We start from the raw sequence: 19,320 nt of genomic DNA, 5'->3' as shown, positions 1-19,320 counted from the left end.
GACATATCATAGCTTCACAACAGAATTTCAGCTTCAAGTATCTCCTCTTTCTCTTCCCTCAGGTTTTCAGCTCTTCCCAGCACTAAAAGGGTTAATCTCACCTAGGTCTTGCAGCTGGAATGTGGCTTATCGAAGTGGAGGGGGGGGGGAGCTGAGCCGCTCCGGCTGCCCACAGCAGGGCTGTGGGGGGCTGTTCTGTGGGTGGAACAGGGCCCATCGGCTCCAGGATGGCCATGGCCTGGCCCGGCCTGGCCTGAGCATGGCCTGGGCCGGGCCCAGTGGCCCCCGCACGGGGTCCACAGCCACCTGTCCCAGCACCAGAAACAAGAGAGAGCCTCTGCCTCAGGGTTTCTATTCTTAAGTGTGCATCACAGAGGCGGTCACAACTTTAAGTGGCTTAAAGAATTGTCCATATTCAAACTGGCCAGCTGATAGGTTCTGTCTGGTCACAGAGGAAGCTGTAAGCACCTCTTTGCAAGAACATCACTTCCGGGACTATGCTTTGCTAACCTATGACAGTAGTTTTTAACTCCCATGTCTGTCTCAAAGCACTTTAAAAGGGCCTTCACAGTCAAGTGGTGTACACTCGACACTTTTTTGAAAGGGCTGTGACTGTTAGGCCTAAAAAGGCAAAGCTGTACTACAGAGAAACCAAAGACATCATAAGAGCAAATCTCATAAAAGTAAAACTTACACTAAAGCTCAAGAAAATCTTCAGAGCTTCCACCCTTCTTGTGTGCACCACAGCTAGTAAATCTGTGGTTTGCTTTCTTTTCTTGACCATTTTAATATTTTACTACCCGGGGCAGCTTTTAAAAGATAAGTTTTGCAAGAGTTATATTTCTCTTCTAACAGAATGAAGTACCTGAAGCTAAGAAAGAAGAGTCTTTACTGGATTTGGACTTCGACCCTTTCAAGCCAGAAGCTGTATCAACAGGAGTTAGTCATTCACCCATGTCTCAGGTACCTCTTTGCCTTGACATAGGCAAGGCATTTGAATGCAGTGTATTGTGTTTGGTAGAAAAGGTTTGCCTCATGTATTAATGAGAAGTGTCTGAAAAACTTTATCTTCCTGAGAAGCACTAGTCAGCCTTCTATCTTCCCCCTCAGTAACCCTGTACTTGATGATGTACAGAAGGAGAGGAAATTGTCACATGGTAAAATGAGATGTCTGCTGATGAGAATGGTTGCTGGTACCTTGGCCTTGACTTTAGCATGCTGTTACTTTCCATCTTTAGAATAACTCTTAGTGTAAACAATATTATTCTCCAGTGCTTGTTTTTCTGACAACTTTTCTGACCTGACTGATTCTGGAAAGATGCCTTAGGGGACCTAGGTCTCATGGAGTCAGCATGCAATTGCTTTAATGTGATGGAGTTTCTGTACCAAGCAGTGATCTGAGTGGTTTTGCTGTTAATCTGCTTTAGACCTAACCTCAAGGAAAATTAGAGTATGGAATAGGGTGTTTTCTTGTAGAATATTGTGTTATTGAAATTCTACATTCAGTAGTAATATTTGTAATGGTAGTTTTTTGCAGCAATATGAGAAAAAAAGAAAGATGAAATTTTTTTTAAAAAAGAAAAGGCTGATATATTAAGTTGCTGATATTCATTGACTTTTCCGACAGGACATGCTATCTTAAAATCCAGAATTCACCCTCACTACCCAGAGGGCAGGTAGCCAAGTAGGGAACATCTCCTGGCCAGCATATCTGTATCCCTGTCTTGTACACAAAGAAGCAGTGTTAATACACTATTAGCATGATCTATTATTCCTGTGCTATCATTAATCTACCTGTGCTATTATTAATCTGGCTTGTTCTGTGAGACATGAGAAGACTAATCAGTTGTTTAGAAATGCAGCACTGGGAAAGGAGTGAGAAGACAAGAAGCTTTAAGGCTGAGATGGTCCTGATTTTCTGCTGATCTCATCCTCAGTTAATTAACTTCTTATTTGGTGTGAAGTCTTAGTTACGTAATGAGATCTGTAGTGATTTCTGACAGGATATGTGCTGTCAGAAAAACGATCCATTGTCAGCACTCTGAACATTAGCTGAAATTTCTCATTGAGATTTGCTACGAGAAGTGTTTCATTGTAGCAGAAGTTTTGTGCATTTTACTTGTTATGTTTTTCCCCCCTCTAAACAGAGAAAAGGAAGGGGAAAGCAAATGAAATTCCATAGCATTCAGCAGTGACAGAAAACACTAAATGTGACTTTGCTAACTACGTTCAGCTTGTTTTGTAATAATGCTGATTAGAGCAGTGGGATAATTAAACAAAAGATACTTAATTTTTATGACAGAACACATTTGTTCTGACATCATATTGTAGAGGTTGTAGAAAAGTTTATTACTTCAGTGAAAAACAGTTATTTTATATTCAACTATAACATGAAATACAGAATATAATTCTGTGTAGAAAAGTACATTGTAACTTTTCATCTAGGAGCATAGGAAGCATTCACTGAGCGCCTTTACTCACTCCTTTCATCTTTCCACACAACAAAGGCATATGAGAAAGGATGGTCCGCATGTACAAGAGCATGTGGGTGAGTCAGAACACCATGTTTTTAGAAGGGAAGACAGCCCTGCAGTCTGGGTCTTGGTCTCACTGGAGTTGACAGGGTCATTACTATGGCAGTATAGAGAGTATGAGGCTGTGGCTGCAGTCTTTGGAGAGCCCTGTGCTTGCAGGGAGATTAAGAAGAGAGCCTTAAGTGGTATTTCTATATGTGTATAGTTTTTGCCTCAGTCACGGATATTTTCCATTCAGCAAACAGTTGAACAGGAGCAGTCATCTGTGCATGATGCCTTGGGAGCCCTGGCATGACTTCTCTATTGGTAATTTAATTAATTACCTCCCTTCACTGCTTTGCCACAGTGATCCAACCACAGTAAGTGAGCCCTGGTCTGTCCTTCCTCAACTGCTCTTCTGTTTCTATGGCTGCATTAGAAGGGACCTTTCTAAACCCACCTGGTTCTCTTCTCTTTTGATACGAAGCAGCAGAGTTCTGTCTCACGTGGTGGGCTATAAATATTTGGCATGAAGTCTGCTGCTTTTCTTTCATCTGTCTGTTAAGCTCTTCTGTTGAGAGGTCACTAGCATTTATTAACAGACTGGACAAGAAAAAGAAAATATTGGTCAACTTTGTTATTTCCTTTCCCAAAAAGTATGCCATTTTCCTTTCTAGTGTCAGTATTGCAAGGGAACCCACTTAGCAAATAGCGGCATCATTTTTAACTGGCTAGAAAACCCCACCTTTGTAAGCTCTTTAAAGCTGACACTTTGCAGAGGCTCCGACACCCGTTGAAAGTCACTCAGTCAGCAGCTCAGAATCTGACCATTACTCATGCACACAGCAATGTGAGTTTGCTGGAAAGCAGCAACTACTTTGAAGTGGGAAATATCACAATGCATTGCATACTGCCCATCCTTTATAACCAAAAGTATTATGCAGATACATACACAGACACACACACGCACACACGTGCTAATATATAAAATACGTATGTACTATAAACATGCATATAAATAAGTGCTCTCTTCTTAGTTAATGGACATTGTTATGTAGCATGTTGGACATACAGTACAGGAATGGTGTTTTTCTGACAAGCTATTTTTTCCACTGCTTTTTTCAGACATTGCCATGGGATCTATGGACGGTAAGCCTGACATACATAATTGTATTTCTGTGCCTTTGATTTTGTAACAACTTAAATTCAGATTTACAGTTCTTTTACCAAAAGCCAAGGTAAAGGATTTACAGATCATGACAAACTCTTTCAAGTATTTGAAGCCACTGGGTGTCTTTTAAAACTAACAACAACAAAAAATAATCTCTGTATCTTAGCCTAGAAAATCTAAGTGATGTCAGAAATCTAGGCTAAGATTCACAATCACTACAGCTAAGTGTGTTGCTTTTAATATGCTCAAAGTACAGCTATTAGAAGGTAATAATGGATGTAAGTCACTTGTTTTAAATACCTGAAGGTGTAGTTCCTTAGGACTTTAACCCAATGGACAACCATTTTCTCAAAATTATGAGTAAAGACAGAATTTAGCTTGTCTTTGTGGGCATACAGTGAACTGGAATTACTCACAAAAGAAACTGCCACTGTAGGAAACTGCATGAATCCTTCCTTCTTCCTCCTGGTGCCAAATCAGATAAAATGATCTGCAGGAAGAAAACAACCCATTTTTGTGAGCTTTCTTTTGATTGTATGTAATGGAGTTAGCTGGGTTGACTTAACATGGAGCCTGGTATGTTCATGTTTGACTTTTTCTAGCTTCAGCCAGCACAGAAATCTGTGAATGCTTGCCATGTATTCAGATTTGCAGCACTGTTTTGTGAACACATTCCATATGGGATGTATATTAAATGCTTATCTCTTTATATTGAGTGAGGTTAAATAAAGCTTGATAAAAACAGTCATGTATGTAGGCTAGCCAAAATTTCAAGGCTGCAAATATCTAAACCAGGTAAAATAACCCAGAAATGTTGAGAATGTATTGCTCTAAACTTAGATTAGATTGCTTTATCAATGCCTTCTTTTTGCACAGTTTTATTTATAGCTTTTTAATGTTATGTATGTATTCTATATTATAATTATTTTTGTCTTTGCTCTATTTTTTTTAAATGCTAGTGTACTTCATAGCTAAATGTTTGAAATAAAAATGTCAGTGACTCAGAGGGGAAAGCAAGAGGTGATAAATAGTCAGCATACATGAAGAACTTTTTTTATAATGTAATTCAGAGGCTTAAAATTCACAGGCCTGGAATTAGTCTTGGGTGGAGTGGCAGGAAAGGACCCACCACTCCTTCCCCACCCTGATCTGGTAACTGCAGCTGGTTAGAGAACTGCTAATTAATGAACTGGTGCTGTATCAAAGTACATCATGTTGTTCTTTTCTGTTTTATGTGTATGACCTCCTTCTATACAGACAAGCAGTGAATTGGTGCAGCCGGTAAGCAAACCTACCCCCAAAATTGAGACCACTCTAGGGACTTCTTTAATCGCTGTGGTGTAATAGATAGTTTTCTGGTTTTGTGTATCAGTGCTGCTCTTTTGCATTACAATTTATTGCTTTCAGATGTTGCAAACCACACAGCTTTTCCTTAAATGGCTTAACTTAGTCACTTCATTCTTTAGATTAAAATTGCTCTTACAAAATATAAATTTTGTGTTTTCTCATCAAGTCCGCCTTTATCTTTTTCATCTTGTGTTTTTTCTTTGCTTTTCTGTCTGCTTAAAGCCTGATTCTTCAAAAAGTCTTTCCCTGTGTAACCTGATCATGGAGGAAACCCCAAACAGTGGGTCATCAGAAGATACTAACAGATCTCAAACTGATCTAGGTTCACTCAACTGGGGCCTAGATGTTAGCGCACTCAGTATCAGCCAGGAAATTACTGCAGGCAGTTCTTTGCTTTTCCCCAGGGCAGAGCAAACCTCAAGCGAATCCACGGGTACTCTGCCTGCTAGTGTTTGGCCTGCAGTAAGTGAGCAGGAGGATGCTGCACCAGGGTCAGCTTCTGTAAGCGAAAACCAGAGGACTTCACTGGAGGACCAGTTGGATGCCAAAAATGTCGTGTGGGAAGATGTGGTGACCAATCAGCCTTTAGAGAACGTAACCAGTTTTGAGACACCCATCCTGGGAACTGATAGCTTGTTGGATGAACCCCTCCCATGTGATGTGCAAAAGGCAGAGGAAGAGCATGAGGAAGACGAGTGGGCAGGTGTCAAGCCAAGTGAAAAGGTAGAGACTGGAGCTAACTACGAGGAGGTAGAAGGTACAGAGGAACTGGAAGAGCAAGGTTGTGAAACCAAAGGAAACAGTGAGGCAGAATTTCATAAGGATTTAGCAAAATCAGATCTTGAAATTTTAGTCAGCACAGAGGTAGAAAATTTACATGAGTTTGAAGATAATTATGGGGATACTGGGAGAGCTAGTGGTGCTAACCTAGAAACCTCTACAGAAGAAGAATTCAAACGGGTCGATGTCATTGAGGAGACAGATAGAGAAATACCATCATTGAGCACAGGGCTGGGAAGTGGGGACAAAATAGTGGAGTACAACTGTAAGACTGTAGAAAGCACTGGTGCTGAACCTGAGACAGTCCTTGGTATCTGGGATGAGGACCATGAAAATACATCTGAGGGTGCCTTGGACCAAACTGACAGTGGTATTGGCCAGAGTACCTCCATGGAATGTATAAATATGAGGGCACATGTTGACCTAGAGATAACTGACCACACAGGAAAGTACCCTTCAGATACTGGAAGTGATCTGTGTGATGCTGAATTATTCAATGCAGAAGAGTCTGGTAAAGGAACTGAAGATAGTAGCATCAGCCACCTCCCAAATGGTAGTACTGGTACTAAAGGTCAAGCTGCTGCTGAAAAACAGTGGACATTGCCGCCCAAGGCAGCCAATTCTGCTAGCAAAAGCTGTGATAATCCTTGCCTAGATAATGCAGATGACGAAGTGACAGGTAGGACAGCAACAGCAGTCACTGAAGTGATTAGCAGTGGTGTTCCTGCAGCCTTGGAAACAGAGCCCTGGCTGGCAAACTGGGATCCAACAGTTACTAATGATTCCTGGGGTTTTTCTAGTCTGTCAGATAGCCAAGCCAATGGAATGGATAATTGGCCCTTTTTCCCCAAGCAGCAAAACTCAGAGGAAGGTAACATGGAAAATGTTTGGTTAGGCATTAGTAATAAATGGTCTACAGAAGACCTAGGAGCTACTGATAACAGCTGGGGAGAAGCAGGTGCAAGCACAAGCCACATAATTCAGGAAACACCAGTAAAACAAGGTTTGCCTGGGGAGCAGGCAGGCATTAGCAATCCTGGACCGAGCAAGGAGATAGCTAGACCCTTGTCTCTGTTTCAAATGGGAAATTCCAGAAATGCTAGCACCGAGAGTTCAACTAGTCCTAAAGACAATGAGACCAACAACTCAGATTTATCTGAAGATGAAATTGCTAACCGGAGATATGGATTGTTGTACCAGGAAATTGAGGCTGATAAAGAAGAGGTACCTACCCCAGTGTGTAGCCTAGTCTAGACAAAGAGTTCCTTAGGCCATGCATAACCTTGTTGTTTTAAAGCATTCCATTTGTGTGTTTCCTATTGCCCTTCCTAAGCCCATTCTATTCTTTTTTTGAAAAATTGCCATTCAACTCTTAATAGTGTGGTGCCCTTCAGCCCTTCAAGCAGGCTGACAAAAATGCATTTCAGAATGGTGAATGAAGTGTTGAACTGTGAAGACACACTGTGTCTGGCAGCTTTTGTGTTTTATCTGTAGATCTTTAAATGCACCCGGTCTTTTTTTAATTACTGGTTTTTAAAAATATTTAAGGTACACTGCTTTTTCTTTTTGTCATTTTCTTTAAGCCTGTGATGTCTGTTATCAAATAGCACTGTTGTCAAATTTCTTGCTGCCTTACCCTCCATTTTATTATTTTTTTCTCTCTCTTTTTTTTTTCTTATTTTCCTTTTTTTTTAATGTCTGGCCTACATTTTTATTTTGCAAATAAAAATGTTTTGACTCATGTTCGGTTTTAGTAAACAAATGATAATTTATTCTGATCTTCACTTCTATTTAGGCATCCACCATAGCATTTAATGGATTTGCACAGGTAAGAAATAAACAGGTTTTGAGATCATTTATTTTCTGTGCTATTAGGAAGGCATTAGAACTGGCTGTACAAATTCAGGAAATCTGTTCTATAGGCAAGCTGCATAGCAACATCATACTGTGTCAAATCCAGACCCTGTCTGTTGTCAGAAATTCTTGGATGCTGCTAGAAATATTCTGATACTCTTAGGAGTCTTGGCCTGACTGAGTCTAATAGCAAAAAATCTGACTACCTTACTGGGACAGCTGTTTCCTCCTAAAATGGCTGGTCTAGTTTTTTTATTGTGCTCTTTTGTGAATTATTTTTCTTAAAATCCCAAAATCCTATAAAGCAGGTTTTCAGTTTCAGTAACTCTGTGTGTAAATACATAGTGAGTTTTATTTTTTTCTTCATCTTTATTTTCAGTTAAGATATATTTTACTCTCAAAGTTTAACCAAAATTATTTATTTGCTGTGGTGCTGATGGTGAGTCTGTGGTACGCATCACAGAGATACAGCACATAAAGACACCATGTTTATGCTTTCAAATTCCAGGGCTGTGTCAAGATCCCAAATTTCAGGTGCATAACCTGGGGCCTCGTTATTTTCCAGCATTCTCTTAGAGACTGGCTCAACCACAGCACAGCCTGTACACCAAATTTTAAAACTGCCCCAAAAGGCTCAGCTTATACAGGGATGGAAATGAGTCTTCCAATGATTAACAATTCTGCTCCAGGACATTTAGTTTAGTAAAGGATCCAGACGGAAGAGGAAAAGCACAAGGCTCTAATAATTAAGGCAAAATGTTTGTCTGGGGAAAATAAATATTTGCTGTCTCCTCTGTGGTAGGAAAATAATTTGGCCCAGCAATATCTTGCAAATTAATTGGTTCTGAATGAGTGAGATGTTGGAAAACACCTCAATTTTTCTACTTTCTTAATGCAGGTAAAATTTTGTATTTGTAATTACTGTAGTTATTATTCAAATAAAAGCCTATGATCAAGAAGAAAGTAGCTTAGAGCTACTCTCCAGGAGGGCATACTCTCCAGGCACAGCCTTGTGCAGTCTGCAAAAAGGATTCAGAGTTCCACAACTTTGAAGTCCATTGCACCTTAAACAAAGTCCCTGTGAATCACATGTATTTAATGAAGGGTGTGAATCATACGTTTTCACTACCTTTAGGGAAGTGAAAAATTTTCTTGGTCTAGAAACATTGAATATAAAATTGGAAAAGTAATGTTTTTAATATTAATAGTACTCAGATAATCTAAATAAATATTAAAAATAATTTTTAGTTAAGTTGTATTTGCCATCTTATTCTATGTCAATGTACTTAGTGACTTTACCTGAATAAACCATTAAAAAAACAGGTCTTTGATGGATACCTGCAAATATCCTGTCCCAAATATTTTTGCATTGTTTTTCGTTTCTGTATCTAGGATATCTCTGCATTTACAGTGCAATCAAATGAGAATATAACAGACTCTTTGGTAAGTGGTGGCTTTTGCTTCCTTTTTAAATGTCTTGCCAAAAAGGGTACAATTTTTCTTTTGTGCAAAGATATTTTCACTTTTTTTGTGTTTTCCATCCTTTAAATCACACCACCTTATGCAATTCTTCCACCTGGAAGAGCTGGTGGGTGATATCATTGTAGTTGTAAATCCATACTCACTGAAACAATCTTCCACAAGGATAGCACAGAGCAAAAGAAAAGAAAACCAGAATATTGTAAGGTATGTTCATTTTATAAAGGTGTAGTCAAAGAGTTCGTTTATTGCATTTAAGAAATTACTAGAATGAGTACTATGGTCCAGTGTACAGCACTTACATGATAGTATGTGATGGCTGTTACATATCTCCAAAATTGCTGTAATTTTATCTACCCACCACATATTAATAGTAGGCACAGTCTACTTTTAAGGAGGGGACAATCTTTTTGGAAGTGATCCTACCTGGGCAGTTTCTTAGCTCCTCTTACAGTCTTTGCTTAGCCTGTGGCAAGGATGAGAATAACAGCATTGCTGGATGAGTGCTATAGTTACTTAATAGCAGCAAGGTGATATTTAATGTTATTTAATGTGGTGTTTGTGTTCATGATCATTACTGAATATTGTGAGGGTGTTTTTACTTGTAGCTGCAATGTGGTAACTTGTCTGATGTATGCTTTTCAACAAGTGACTTGAAGCACATCATAGCAATCTGCTTTATGTTACTTGTGATTTTAAGTCTGAAAGAATCTTCCAGCTTTAAACCTCAGGAAACTCATTAGTCCTCTTACCTGGGATAAATCTACTTTGTGTTTCTCATTTCAGTCCTATTTCTTCTTATGAAATTCTCTAGAGGTGTCATTAATACACTGCACAGAGAGATTTTTGCACAGTATGGTATAATATACCGTGAGTGAGCGCTTCTTAATGCTGTGCCAAATCCTGAAGGTCTTGCATAGGCAAACTTCTCTGTACCTCATTAAAAATCAGCCTGTTTAAGGAATATATGAGCAAAGAATTGAGAGGCTATGGGGGTTATTTTCCTGAAAAATATCAGGAGAAGGTCTTAGTATCTTAAAGAATTTCATAGAAGCTGTCTCTTCATCAAGGAGATACCACATTCTAGCCAGCAGCCTGTTATCAACTGCAAAGCAATTGCTTTTGAGCTTCATATTATGCTGAGCAATTTGTTCATGACAAATTAATCTGTTGGGGTTATTCTATCTGGTTGAGTCAGCCATCTTTATAACTTCAGTATGCTGAGCACAGCTTGGGGCTCTCCCCTTGTTATGTGCATGTATTTGCAGAGTAATGTCTCCATTGGAGATCACACTTCTGCTGTGAGCTATTTTGCCACAAGACTGAACATGTTGCAGGGCTGGTGATATTTCATAGATCCTTTTGTTGGAAAACAAGCTGAGGCCAGAATTTAAAATTCAGATTTTAAAAAATCAGATTTTAAAAAAATCCCAATAGTGAGTTGATAAATGGATGCCTTGTAGGTGATAGAGAGCTCAAGAGAGAATGCATTTTAGTAAGAAACCAGGGATGATTGCTAGAATTCATTGCTAGAATTCAATCAGTCAGTTTGTCTTTTTCATATAAAAACTGTTTATCTCACTCTCTGCTCATTGCTTCTTACCCTCACTGGAGAAGGGACTCTATTGTCTGCAAACAGACAGAACCAGGGAGGAGGAGGTAATTTTTAAAACTCGTATTTGAAGACCAGTGTTGGTACCCATGGGTGCCAGTTTCAATTTCTGGCCTTGCCAGCAGTTTCTGGAGCACTTTTGAGCAGACTGAGTGCTTTCCCCCCTGCTTCCATTACCTTTCAGTGTAGCTCAGGAAGCTATGATTTCTTTCCTTGTGAGGAAGGCATGTAGGACTGGCTCATCTTACATATAGAACATTGATGATGAAAATGCCCTTTACATGCTGTATTTTACTGGGGACAAAGCCTGGCAAGACTGAGTCTGAAGCAACACTGTGTCAGGCACAGTTCCCTTTCTCCCTCTTCCTCCCCAACATCATATACTCCTCAACAATTTTTCCACTATCTACTTAAAAATGAATAACAAAAGACTGAGGCTGAAGAAGCTCCACCTGGGGAACCTAAGGTTGAGGAAACCCCTGCTGTTGCTGCTGCTGCTGCTGTGGAAAAGGAGGCCATCCCTGCTGAGCCTGCCAAGCCAGCAGAGCAGGCTGTGGTGAGTGCCACCTTTTGTTATGGTGAATGTGCTTGCTGCATTTCAGCAGCCATCCTTTCCACTGTCATCCTCCATGGCTAGTTTTCCCAGTGCCTGGCTGTGTCACAGCATGCCTCTCTAGTACATGTCCTCCTTTCAGCCCTAAACTGTCATTCCTCTTACATTTGGCATTTTAGACTGAAGTTTGGCTGAGTGGTTGTGGTTTCACAGGTTGTAGTTGTAAATCCATACTCACTGAAGCAATCTTTCACAAGGATAGCACAGAGCAAAAGAAAAGAAAACCAGAATATTGTAAGGTATGTTCATTTTATAAAGGTGTAGTCAAGAGTTTATTGCATTTAAGAAATTACTAGAATGAGTACTATGGTCCAGTGTCTGGTGCCAGATGAACTTCAGAAGGGGAAAGAATTTATGCCATTTTTAAATGACATTATTAGCAGTTTTCTCATTTCATTTCAAGCACTAAGCCAATGTACATCTTGTATGGTCCTTACTAGAGCATGAAAATTACAGAAAAAAGTTATTGTAATATGTCTACAAGGCTCACAGTTTTAGAAGCTTTGTGAGCCAACAAGAGAACACCGAACACCAGTTTGAAGACTTTTTACATGTCAGCACTCAGGAAATAAAGGAGAAGAAATTACAGCTCTGCATGAAGAATAAAGCAGGGCATCCAATATCACTATAAATTAGTAGGTCTGAGACAGTAGGCATGGGGGTTTTCCTGCTGACTAGCATCCCTTTTTATACAGGTATCTCAGTTCGTATTCTTTTTATCCAACTGAGGTTCCTCTCCTACACACTGTTGTCAGAAGGTCTTGGTGGTTGATCATACCCATGGGCTAAGAAACCCTGGAGGAAAACTGCATCTGTTTTTGTAGTCCGACATCTTTCACGTTTTCCTCAAGACAATAACATATTCAAAGGCTCAAATGAGTTGCTGGTAGAATATGAAGATTACTACTGAAAAACTGGATGGAAAAAAGGGGTTGTTTTGTAGGTCAGTTCCTCTGCCACAGAAGCTGGTGGAAGATACATATAGCTGTGCTCTTTGTCTATCGAGCATAGTTTGGTGCCGTAAGTGTTCTTAGAAGAGAAGGTTTAAGGCTTGCTGAGCTCCACTTGGCCTTGAGGGAGGCCCTGTGTGTCTTTAGCTGCTAAGCAGGGACGATGATACCCAAGTGACCATAAAATCAGGTGGTTTTCAGTAAGCATTTGATACACTGCCATATGGATATCAATATTAAGCTAATGTAGATGCAAATTAGCTGAAGAAAGTGGAAGTATCTGTAGACCTATAAATGTGACAGCAGAGAGCATGGATAGATATCCAATTATCAGATATCAAGCTAGTGAGCTCTTCCTAACAGAGGAAAAATAATTTATTGTGTGAGGAAAGGTGGGCAGTGCTAGATGGGCTGTTCTGCAGGACTTTGGGGGAAAGGGCAGATAATACCTGTCTCTGTCCAACCTTACCCATTCTCTGGGGATGCCTAGCAGCATTGGACCTATGGAGGGAAGCAGTCACAGTGGGTTCCCCAGAACTACGTTTAGGCTTAGTTCTGATTACGCTTGCATGAACTTTGAGTATTTGTTTCATATTTTAATTCACTTTTGATTGGTTCCATAGTACACACTGGAGCAAATGATTTCAGGATCATTCCTTTCTACTAACATAACTGGATGAAGAAAGCTTCATAGTCTGTGTAGACCAGGCTCTCCCCTTCTGTGTGTTTTCAGTTCATATTGTTAACTCTATAGGAAGGCAAAAAATGAAATTACCTATCTGAGGCACATTGTTTTGTCAAACTGTTGAGGAAAAATGCCTCATGTAAATGTGATGGTTTGGAATAAAGAAAGTGGGAGGGAAAGTGGATAGAGAAGAGATGGGAAATCAGTCATTGATCTGGAGCTCTTCTCTTCCTATGAGTGCATGACAGAGAATAATGTGAAAGAACAGATACTAATGAAGCCAAAAAGGTGGTTTTATTTTGAAGAAAAAAAAAAATGTTAAGTTCCCCATTTTTCCAAAAGGAAACATTTTTGTCTTGCACTAAGACAAAGCAATGCTCTGAAGCCTGTTGCACATTTTAAGCACTAATTAAGCAGTCTCTCTGCAGCACCGTGCATTTGCTTCCTGGCTGGCATGACCTTTTCAGCTGATCCATTTTGCTGCTGAGTAGTTCTGGGTCCATGGTCTGTTGTCAGCTGCTCTGGCTGAGTCACAGGAGTGCAGAGCTATTGGGAGAGAGGCAGAGAAACAATGCAAGAGACAGACTATTTAAGAGCAATCCAAGAGGAAGAATATAGGCATTAAATAGAAGTTAAACAGTTTTAATTAGGTTTGTTCTTGGTGTTTTGTTGCTAATTCAAAATGATGTTGTCCTTACTAATTTGGGAAAAAAAAGCTAAAGTGTTGATTTTAAAAATTCCTGAAATTGAGTCACTGCATTTGGTTCTGAAAGGTTGTTATTTCAGGGAGGGTTTTCTAGGACTTGCAAAGAAGAGTTTTGAAGATTAGGATTAATGACAAATATGTTCAAAGTTAAGGAAAAATACACTGAATTGCAAAAGATGAAAACATGACATTTCCCTGCAGCAGTTCTACATTCATTTGCTTTATGAGTGACAGTTTCCTTTAAAAGTAGAGTTGTAAAATATTAATAGATACTGCTTCATTGGGAATCTCTTACCGAGTTTAGTTGTTTCCAGTTTTGAGCAACAGCCAGTCCTCAGTTCAGTTTTTCTGTGGTAAGTTTCCTGTCACATACCGTTAATACAGAAAATTTATGGCATGGATTCCTCATTATAGGAACTTCAGAGTAAATTTTCTGGTAGGGTGATCATTTAAATTATGGAGAGAATGGTCCAAGGGATAGGGTACCATTTGCCTGTCTGGGCATTTTGGATTCAGTTACTTGCTGTTTCATAGTCTGCCTGATCAAGATTGCCAAAGCTTCATTAGAAGACCTGGTCAGAATTGCTGCCTACCCCATTCCATATTTTTGTCTTGGTCTCCAGTGCCATAGAACAAATAAAGTTTTTATTAGTAGCTGTCAACAGTTGGTCCTTTTTGGTGAGGGGATAAAATATCTGGTAATTAAAGGGACGGGATGACCATATGTGCCAACAGAAGAAAAGTTAACCATGGTAAAAAGTTTGTGCATGGAATTCTCCACACAGAAAGAGTTGTTTTCCTGTTTCTATAGCATCCCCAAAGGCAGCTGTAAATCCAAAGGATAGTCTACAGGATGTAATGCATTAACCACTGGCTTATTTCTTTTTCAAATAATACTACCCCTCTCACCACATCAATTTTTCACATTCAAGCAAAGATAGCATAAGGACATCATAATAAAGTGAATGCTTATGAAATGTATTTATTTCCCTTTCTTCTTTTCCTATATGTGAGACATAGCACTTGGAGGTAAGCTTTTCTACTTCCACTGCATTTACTAGTTTGGAAAGAGCTTCTCAGTGCTTTGGGTTTGATGCCTGCCTGGATTCTGATGTTCTCCCATTAAAGGAGTCATACACTCAGCTAAATACTTTGGTTTTCAGAGCAGTATATAAGCATATGTGAAGCTACCTCCTGATAAGCTCTTTGCAGACACTGAGCAAATACAGCAGAGGCCGGGGAACAGCGTGCAACCAAGAGTATCTAATTACAGTGGGTTCAATCCCACTGTAGGTACAATTCACAGTGCCCAAGTGGTGGAGCATGTAGTTTGGGAGAGCAATACAATGGTTAGATACAGAAGAGCGGTCAGCTGTGTCCAGATTCTGAGTGTGAAACTGAGTGTGGGTGCAAAATTGGAGCATAAGGCCATTAAAAATATATGGCTCTCATATACAGGAGAGAACTGATGTAGAATAGTATCCTTCTGTTGAAGTCCACAGAAGCATATTTTCCTCTGTGGAACCAGGGTGTTAGTTTACTAATGTTATTCCAGTCGTCCTTTTTACTAGGGTTGCATGCTCTAAAAATGATACAGTTTATGCTATCATGCCTCTCTTCTCAAACTCCATTATCCACAAAATCCCAACTTCCAGCTAATCAGAAAAGCAAAATGCTACTAAATTGACTAGTACACAATAGTCAAATTAGCTTCAGGAAAGCCCAAGCTTTGGGGAGCAAGAGAAGCTCTCCTTACTTTAACCTTTCCAACCAAAATGTCCTTTCAGTTAACCTAGAAAACAGTTCTTATTTAAAAATATGCATATGTTAGATCCTTCTGCAAAGATACCCAAACCTGGGCTGATGGGATTCTTACCAGAGAATATTGCCAGGGAATTACTAAGAAAATGGAAAAGGCTGACACATTCCTGACTTTGAAGTGCAAGATTATACTAATTTCTCAAGGCAAATTGTAAAGACACCTGCTGGCAGAAATTCAGCACTTTTTGCTAGTACAAGTAGGGAAGTCATCTGTGTACTGACTTGCAGTTGGACATAAAGCTTTTATGGGCAACAGTATATCTCTGCTCTACAAAAAAGAAAAAAGATTTCTCTGGGTGGCTCTGTGCATGCATGCATCAGTAGAGTGTGAAATATTTATATTTTGCTATTGCAAAAATATTGCAAATTGCTGTTGATATTTGTTTCTATTTAAGACCCTCTACAGTCTCCTCAAACTTACTATAAAATTGAAGACCACATAGCAGAGGCTTGGCAACTTAAAAAAAAAAAAAGGAATTAATCATTTTTTAAATGGTTATATAACACTGCAATTTTAACAGGGATACGGCTGTAAGAGGTTTCTATGGCAACACTACTGTCAGCATCTGCCTTGTCCTGGCATCTGGGCATGTTTGGGGCTTATGACTGACGGCAAGCAACACTAGGTTAGAGTAGAAAAAAAGTGAGTGATATGAAGTTTGCATGTAAGTCAACATCCTTTTATTAAAAAAGAAACATGCAACCATTTCAGCTGAAACTTTAAGGAATTTTGGTGTGATAGCTGTGTGTGTGAAGGCAGGTAGCTGGATCCTGAGTATGTGAAGTTTCCTGGCTTCTGACTGCCAAAGCAGACATTTCAATATACCATGCCTCCAAGTATGTTTGCATAACTTCTCTTCACCCCTACAGGTCTTCAGAAAAATCTGACCAAAATCTGACCTAGCTGTGTCAAAATTTATTAGCAAAATTTATTTTCATAATGGGGCTTTGATTTGTTTTTGCTTAGCAGAGTGTCTTTAGAAATAGCTATGTCTGCAGAGAGTCAAACCTGAACAGCTAAGAAAGGCACTTCCAACTGTTCCAAACCAAGCCTGAATTTTAGTGATTTTGACTGTTGACCTTTTGTAGAAAAGGACCTGGTGCTGGTAACAAGTAACAAGTACTGTTTGGGAGGAGCTTGTTACCATTCAGTGCATTCCATCCTTTGAACACCTAAATGGGTGTCAGATTTGGAAAACCACTGATGTCTAATTTTTGTAATGTCAGGCACCTGCTACATGTACCACTGGATATGGACCCAAAGTAAGGTAATTCTGGAAAACAAAAAAAAAAAAAAAAGAGAGAGAGAGAACTTTGTGACCTACATCTTTGTAACAGCCCCTTTAAATGAGCTGCAGTTGAACATGAGTGGAAGAAGTATTTTTTGAAGCTTACACTGAAGCCCTGGTGAATTACAGGAGCAGCAGCAGGTGATAATGGAAACAGTTTGAGTCACAGGTGGGAGAAATTTGAGCTTGGTGGAAACTGCCAGGTTGCTTACTAAACAATTCTTCAAAGCTGGTGCTGTTACAAGAATACTGGTAATAAAAGTAAGTAAAATTGTCCTTAACACTTCCAGTGTGATGATGATGACATATGTAAAGGTTTTTTGTTTAGCATATAAATACTTCTATTTCAGATTATATGTGGCAGTATCTTTGATATTTGATATATATTTGATATTTAATAGTATATTACTTGCTCATTTAGCCATTCATTTCATTGCATCCCATACACAGCATGCTTCCATTAGCTTGATTAATACAAATTTCACTGCAGCCATTGCCTCAGCATGAGTAAGGTGATGACCATATTTCCTTTTTATACAGGAGAGTGTCGAGGCAGGGGATAAGGAGACAACTGGAGTTGCTGAGGAGGAAAGTGAGGTACATATGAATAGACTTGAGTATGGTTGTGCTTAAATATCTTCAAGAGAACCATTGCAAAAAATTTGTCATTTGCATGTCATCAACAGGCAGGCCAATACAATGCAACTGTGACCAAGCTGTGGTATCTAGGTCTAACACTGCACAGATATATCTGCACCCATGGCATATATTCTAACAGATCGTCTCTCATTCAATGCAGGATTTATCTTAGAAACTGCCTGTTGCAGCAGTATAGAGTGATAAATATTTCAGGGCAGCAAACAAAACAGCTCCATGGCTAAAGGAGGTATAATGCTGTTTCTATTGACATTTGGAAATACACTGCGTAGATTCCCAGCAGCTTTTACAATTTCTGTATATTTGTTTGCGTAGCCTTTCTGTAAACTTCTTTATAAAAAAACCCTATGATTAATCATTTCTTTTTCCTAGCACAATATGCCCTGAGCTATGCCCAGATACTTGAAAATAATCACATTATGAGTTGGTTTGCTAAAGTGCAATCTGGCATCAAGTTAGATACAGTTAAAATCAAATTACAAAGCAAATTAAAAGCTCTGTGACATACTTTAGGCTATGCATATGTGGACTTGAATGATTGCATATTGCTATATTTCTTTAGGGGTGATAAAAGTACTTATTCTGAGTCCTTGTATACTAAAGTGAAACTACAATGTGTTCAAATGTGCACAGAGGGCAGCACAAGAGGAATGGCTGCATATCAACCTCAGGGATAGAAGTAGAAAGTGGGAAATAAAACCTAGTTATTAATCACTCAGGATTTGTATCTCAAGGTGCTGGCTTTTTTGGGGTTTTTTTGTGCTTTTTTGTTGTTACCATTTTGGTGCCACAATATATACAAAAAGGTAATAAACTGGTTTCAGAACATGCTAAGTTCAGCTGTCCAATCTTAGGTTCATTATCCTGCTGTAAAACAGCATTAGGCCTGCTAGAACCAAGGATATATCTGTGGCTGTAGGGCATACCAGTGTCACTTGGAAGTGAATTTGGGACTCACTAGTTCTGTATTCCTCACCAGCGCTGCCACATCCACATGGAAAACAGTGGCATTGCATAGGAAGAAAGTGCAGAGTGGGAGTGGTAGATCAAGCCCAGCTTGGTATAGACACAGTCCAAGAGAGTGTTGTGTTGTTCCTCTAGCACTGCTTTGTCACTCCCAGCAAGTCTAGTTCAAGAAGAAATATGCAAGAAATGCCTCACTGTGCTAGCACCAAGACTTAAGTCTTTGAAATCTTCCCCCTTTATTCTAATACTACTTGTTCACTCTCTTAACTGAGAGTGAGTTTGCCTGTGTTCTGTTTAAAACTTTTTAAATTACTGTATGCAGAAGAGCTGCCATAGGAGATCAAGTTATTTGCTAAGCCAGTATTTGACTGGTAATGGAGCATGGTCCCTTTGATACTCTGTAAGTTGCATAACAAATTCTCCAGTAGTACTTCACAATCTTCCAAGACTTTGCAACTGATGCATTCCATAAAGCATGATGATTGGTCTCTCTTGACATTAGCTAGCTTAGCTGTGATTATAACCAGCTGTCATAAAAATTACCCATTCCTGTTCTAAATCCAGCCATGGGGCAAGAACTTCAGCCCTGTAAGACCAGTGTAGCTTAGGGAGCTCCTCTGGCAGACTCCAGCAGCAGGCTTGGTACCTCTTCTCCTCTTCCTGAGCTCTTTATCGCTCTCGACTGAATTGTGGCATTGTGTTGAGCTGACAGCAATGTTAATGAGAGAGTAACTGTGTGGATCAGCTGCATCCTGGCTAAAGGAGAATTCACATCTGTGCAATTAAAACAGTTGGGTGGTTCTATCACACCCTTCATTATACTGGATGATCCTTTCTTTCTCCCCTGTGTGCTTGGTGTAATGGAACAGCTATCCAA

General features: G+C 39.5%; 1 protein-coding gene across 6 annotated transcripts in view; it reads left to right on the top strand.

The window, feature by feature from the left end:
- AMPH (amphiphysin) overlaps window positions 1-19,320 on the top strand; it is a 142,760-nt gene that overhangs the window by 112,274 nt on the left and 11,166 nt on the right. For 2 of the 6 annotated variants that reach the window (XM_042043152.1, XM_042043151.1), the window contains 8 exons: window positions 856-963; window positions 3,639-3,662; window positions 4,942-4,965; window positions 5,254-5,754; window positions 7,607-7,639; window positions 9,058-9,108; window positions 11,187-11,312; window positions 17,361-17,417. In XM_042043152.1, coding sequence (XP_041899086.1) covers window positions 856-963; window positions 3,639-3,662; window positions 4,942-4,965; window positions 5,254-5,754; window positions 7,607-7,639; window positions 9,058-9,108; window positions 11,187-11,312; window positions 17,361-17,417 — 924 coding nt within the window. The remainder of the gene's footprint in view (window positions 1-855; window positions 964-3,638; window positions 3,663-4,941; window positions 4,966-5,253; window positions 5,755-7,606; window positions 7,640-9,057; window positions 9,109-11,186; window positions 11,313-17,360; window positions 17,418-19,320) is intronic. The other 4 variants (XM_042043156.1, XM_042043157.1, XM_042043153.1 and 1 more) reach the window with 3 other exon arrangements.

Source organism: Corvus kubaryi, unplaced genomic scaffold, assembly GCF_017639235.1.
Source record: "Corvus kubaryi isolate FWS band 111438036 unplaced genomic scaffold, C.kubaryi_AGA036_p1.0 37398, whole genome shotgun sequence".
NCBI classification, from domain to species: Eukaryota; Metazoa; Chordata; class Aves; order Passeriformes; family Corvidae; genus Corvus; species Corvus kubaryi.
The sequence above is the reverse complement of the archived record's forward strand: the minus strand, read 5'-3'. Positions and strand labels throughout refer to the sequence as shown.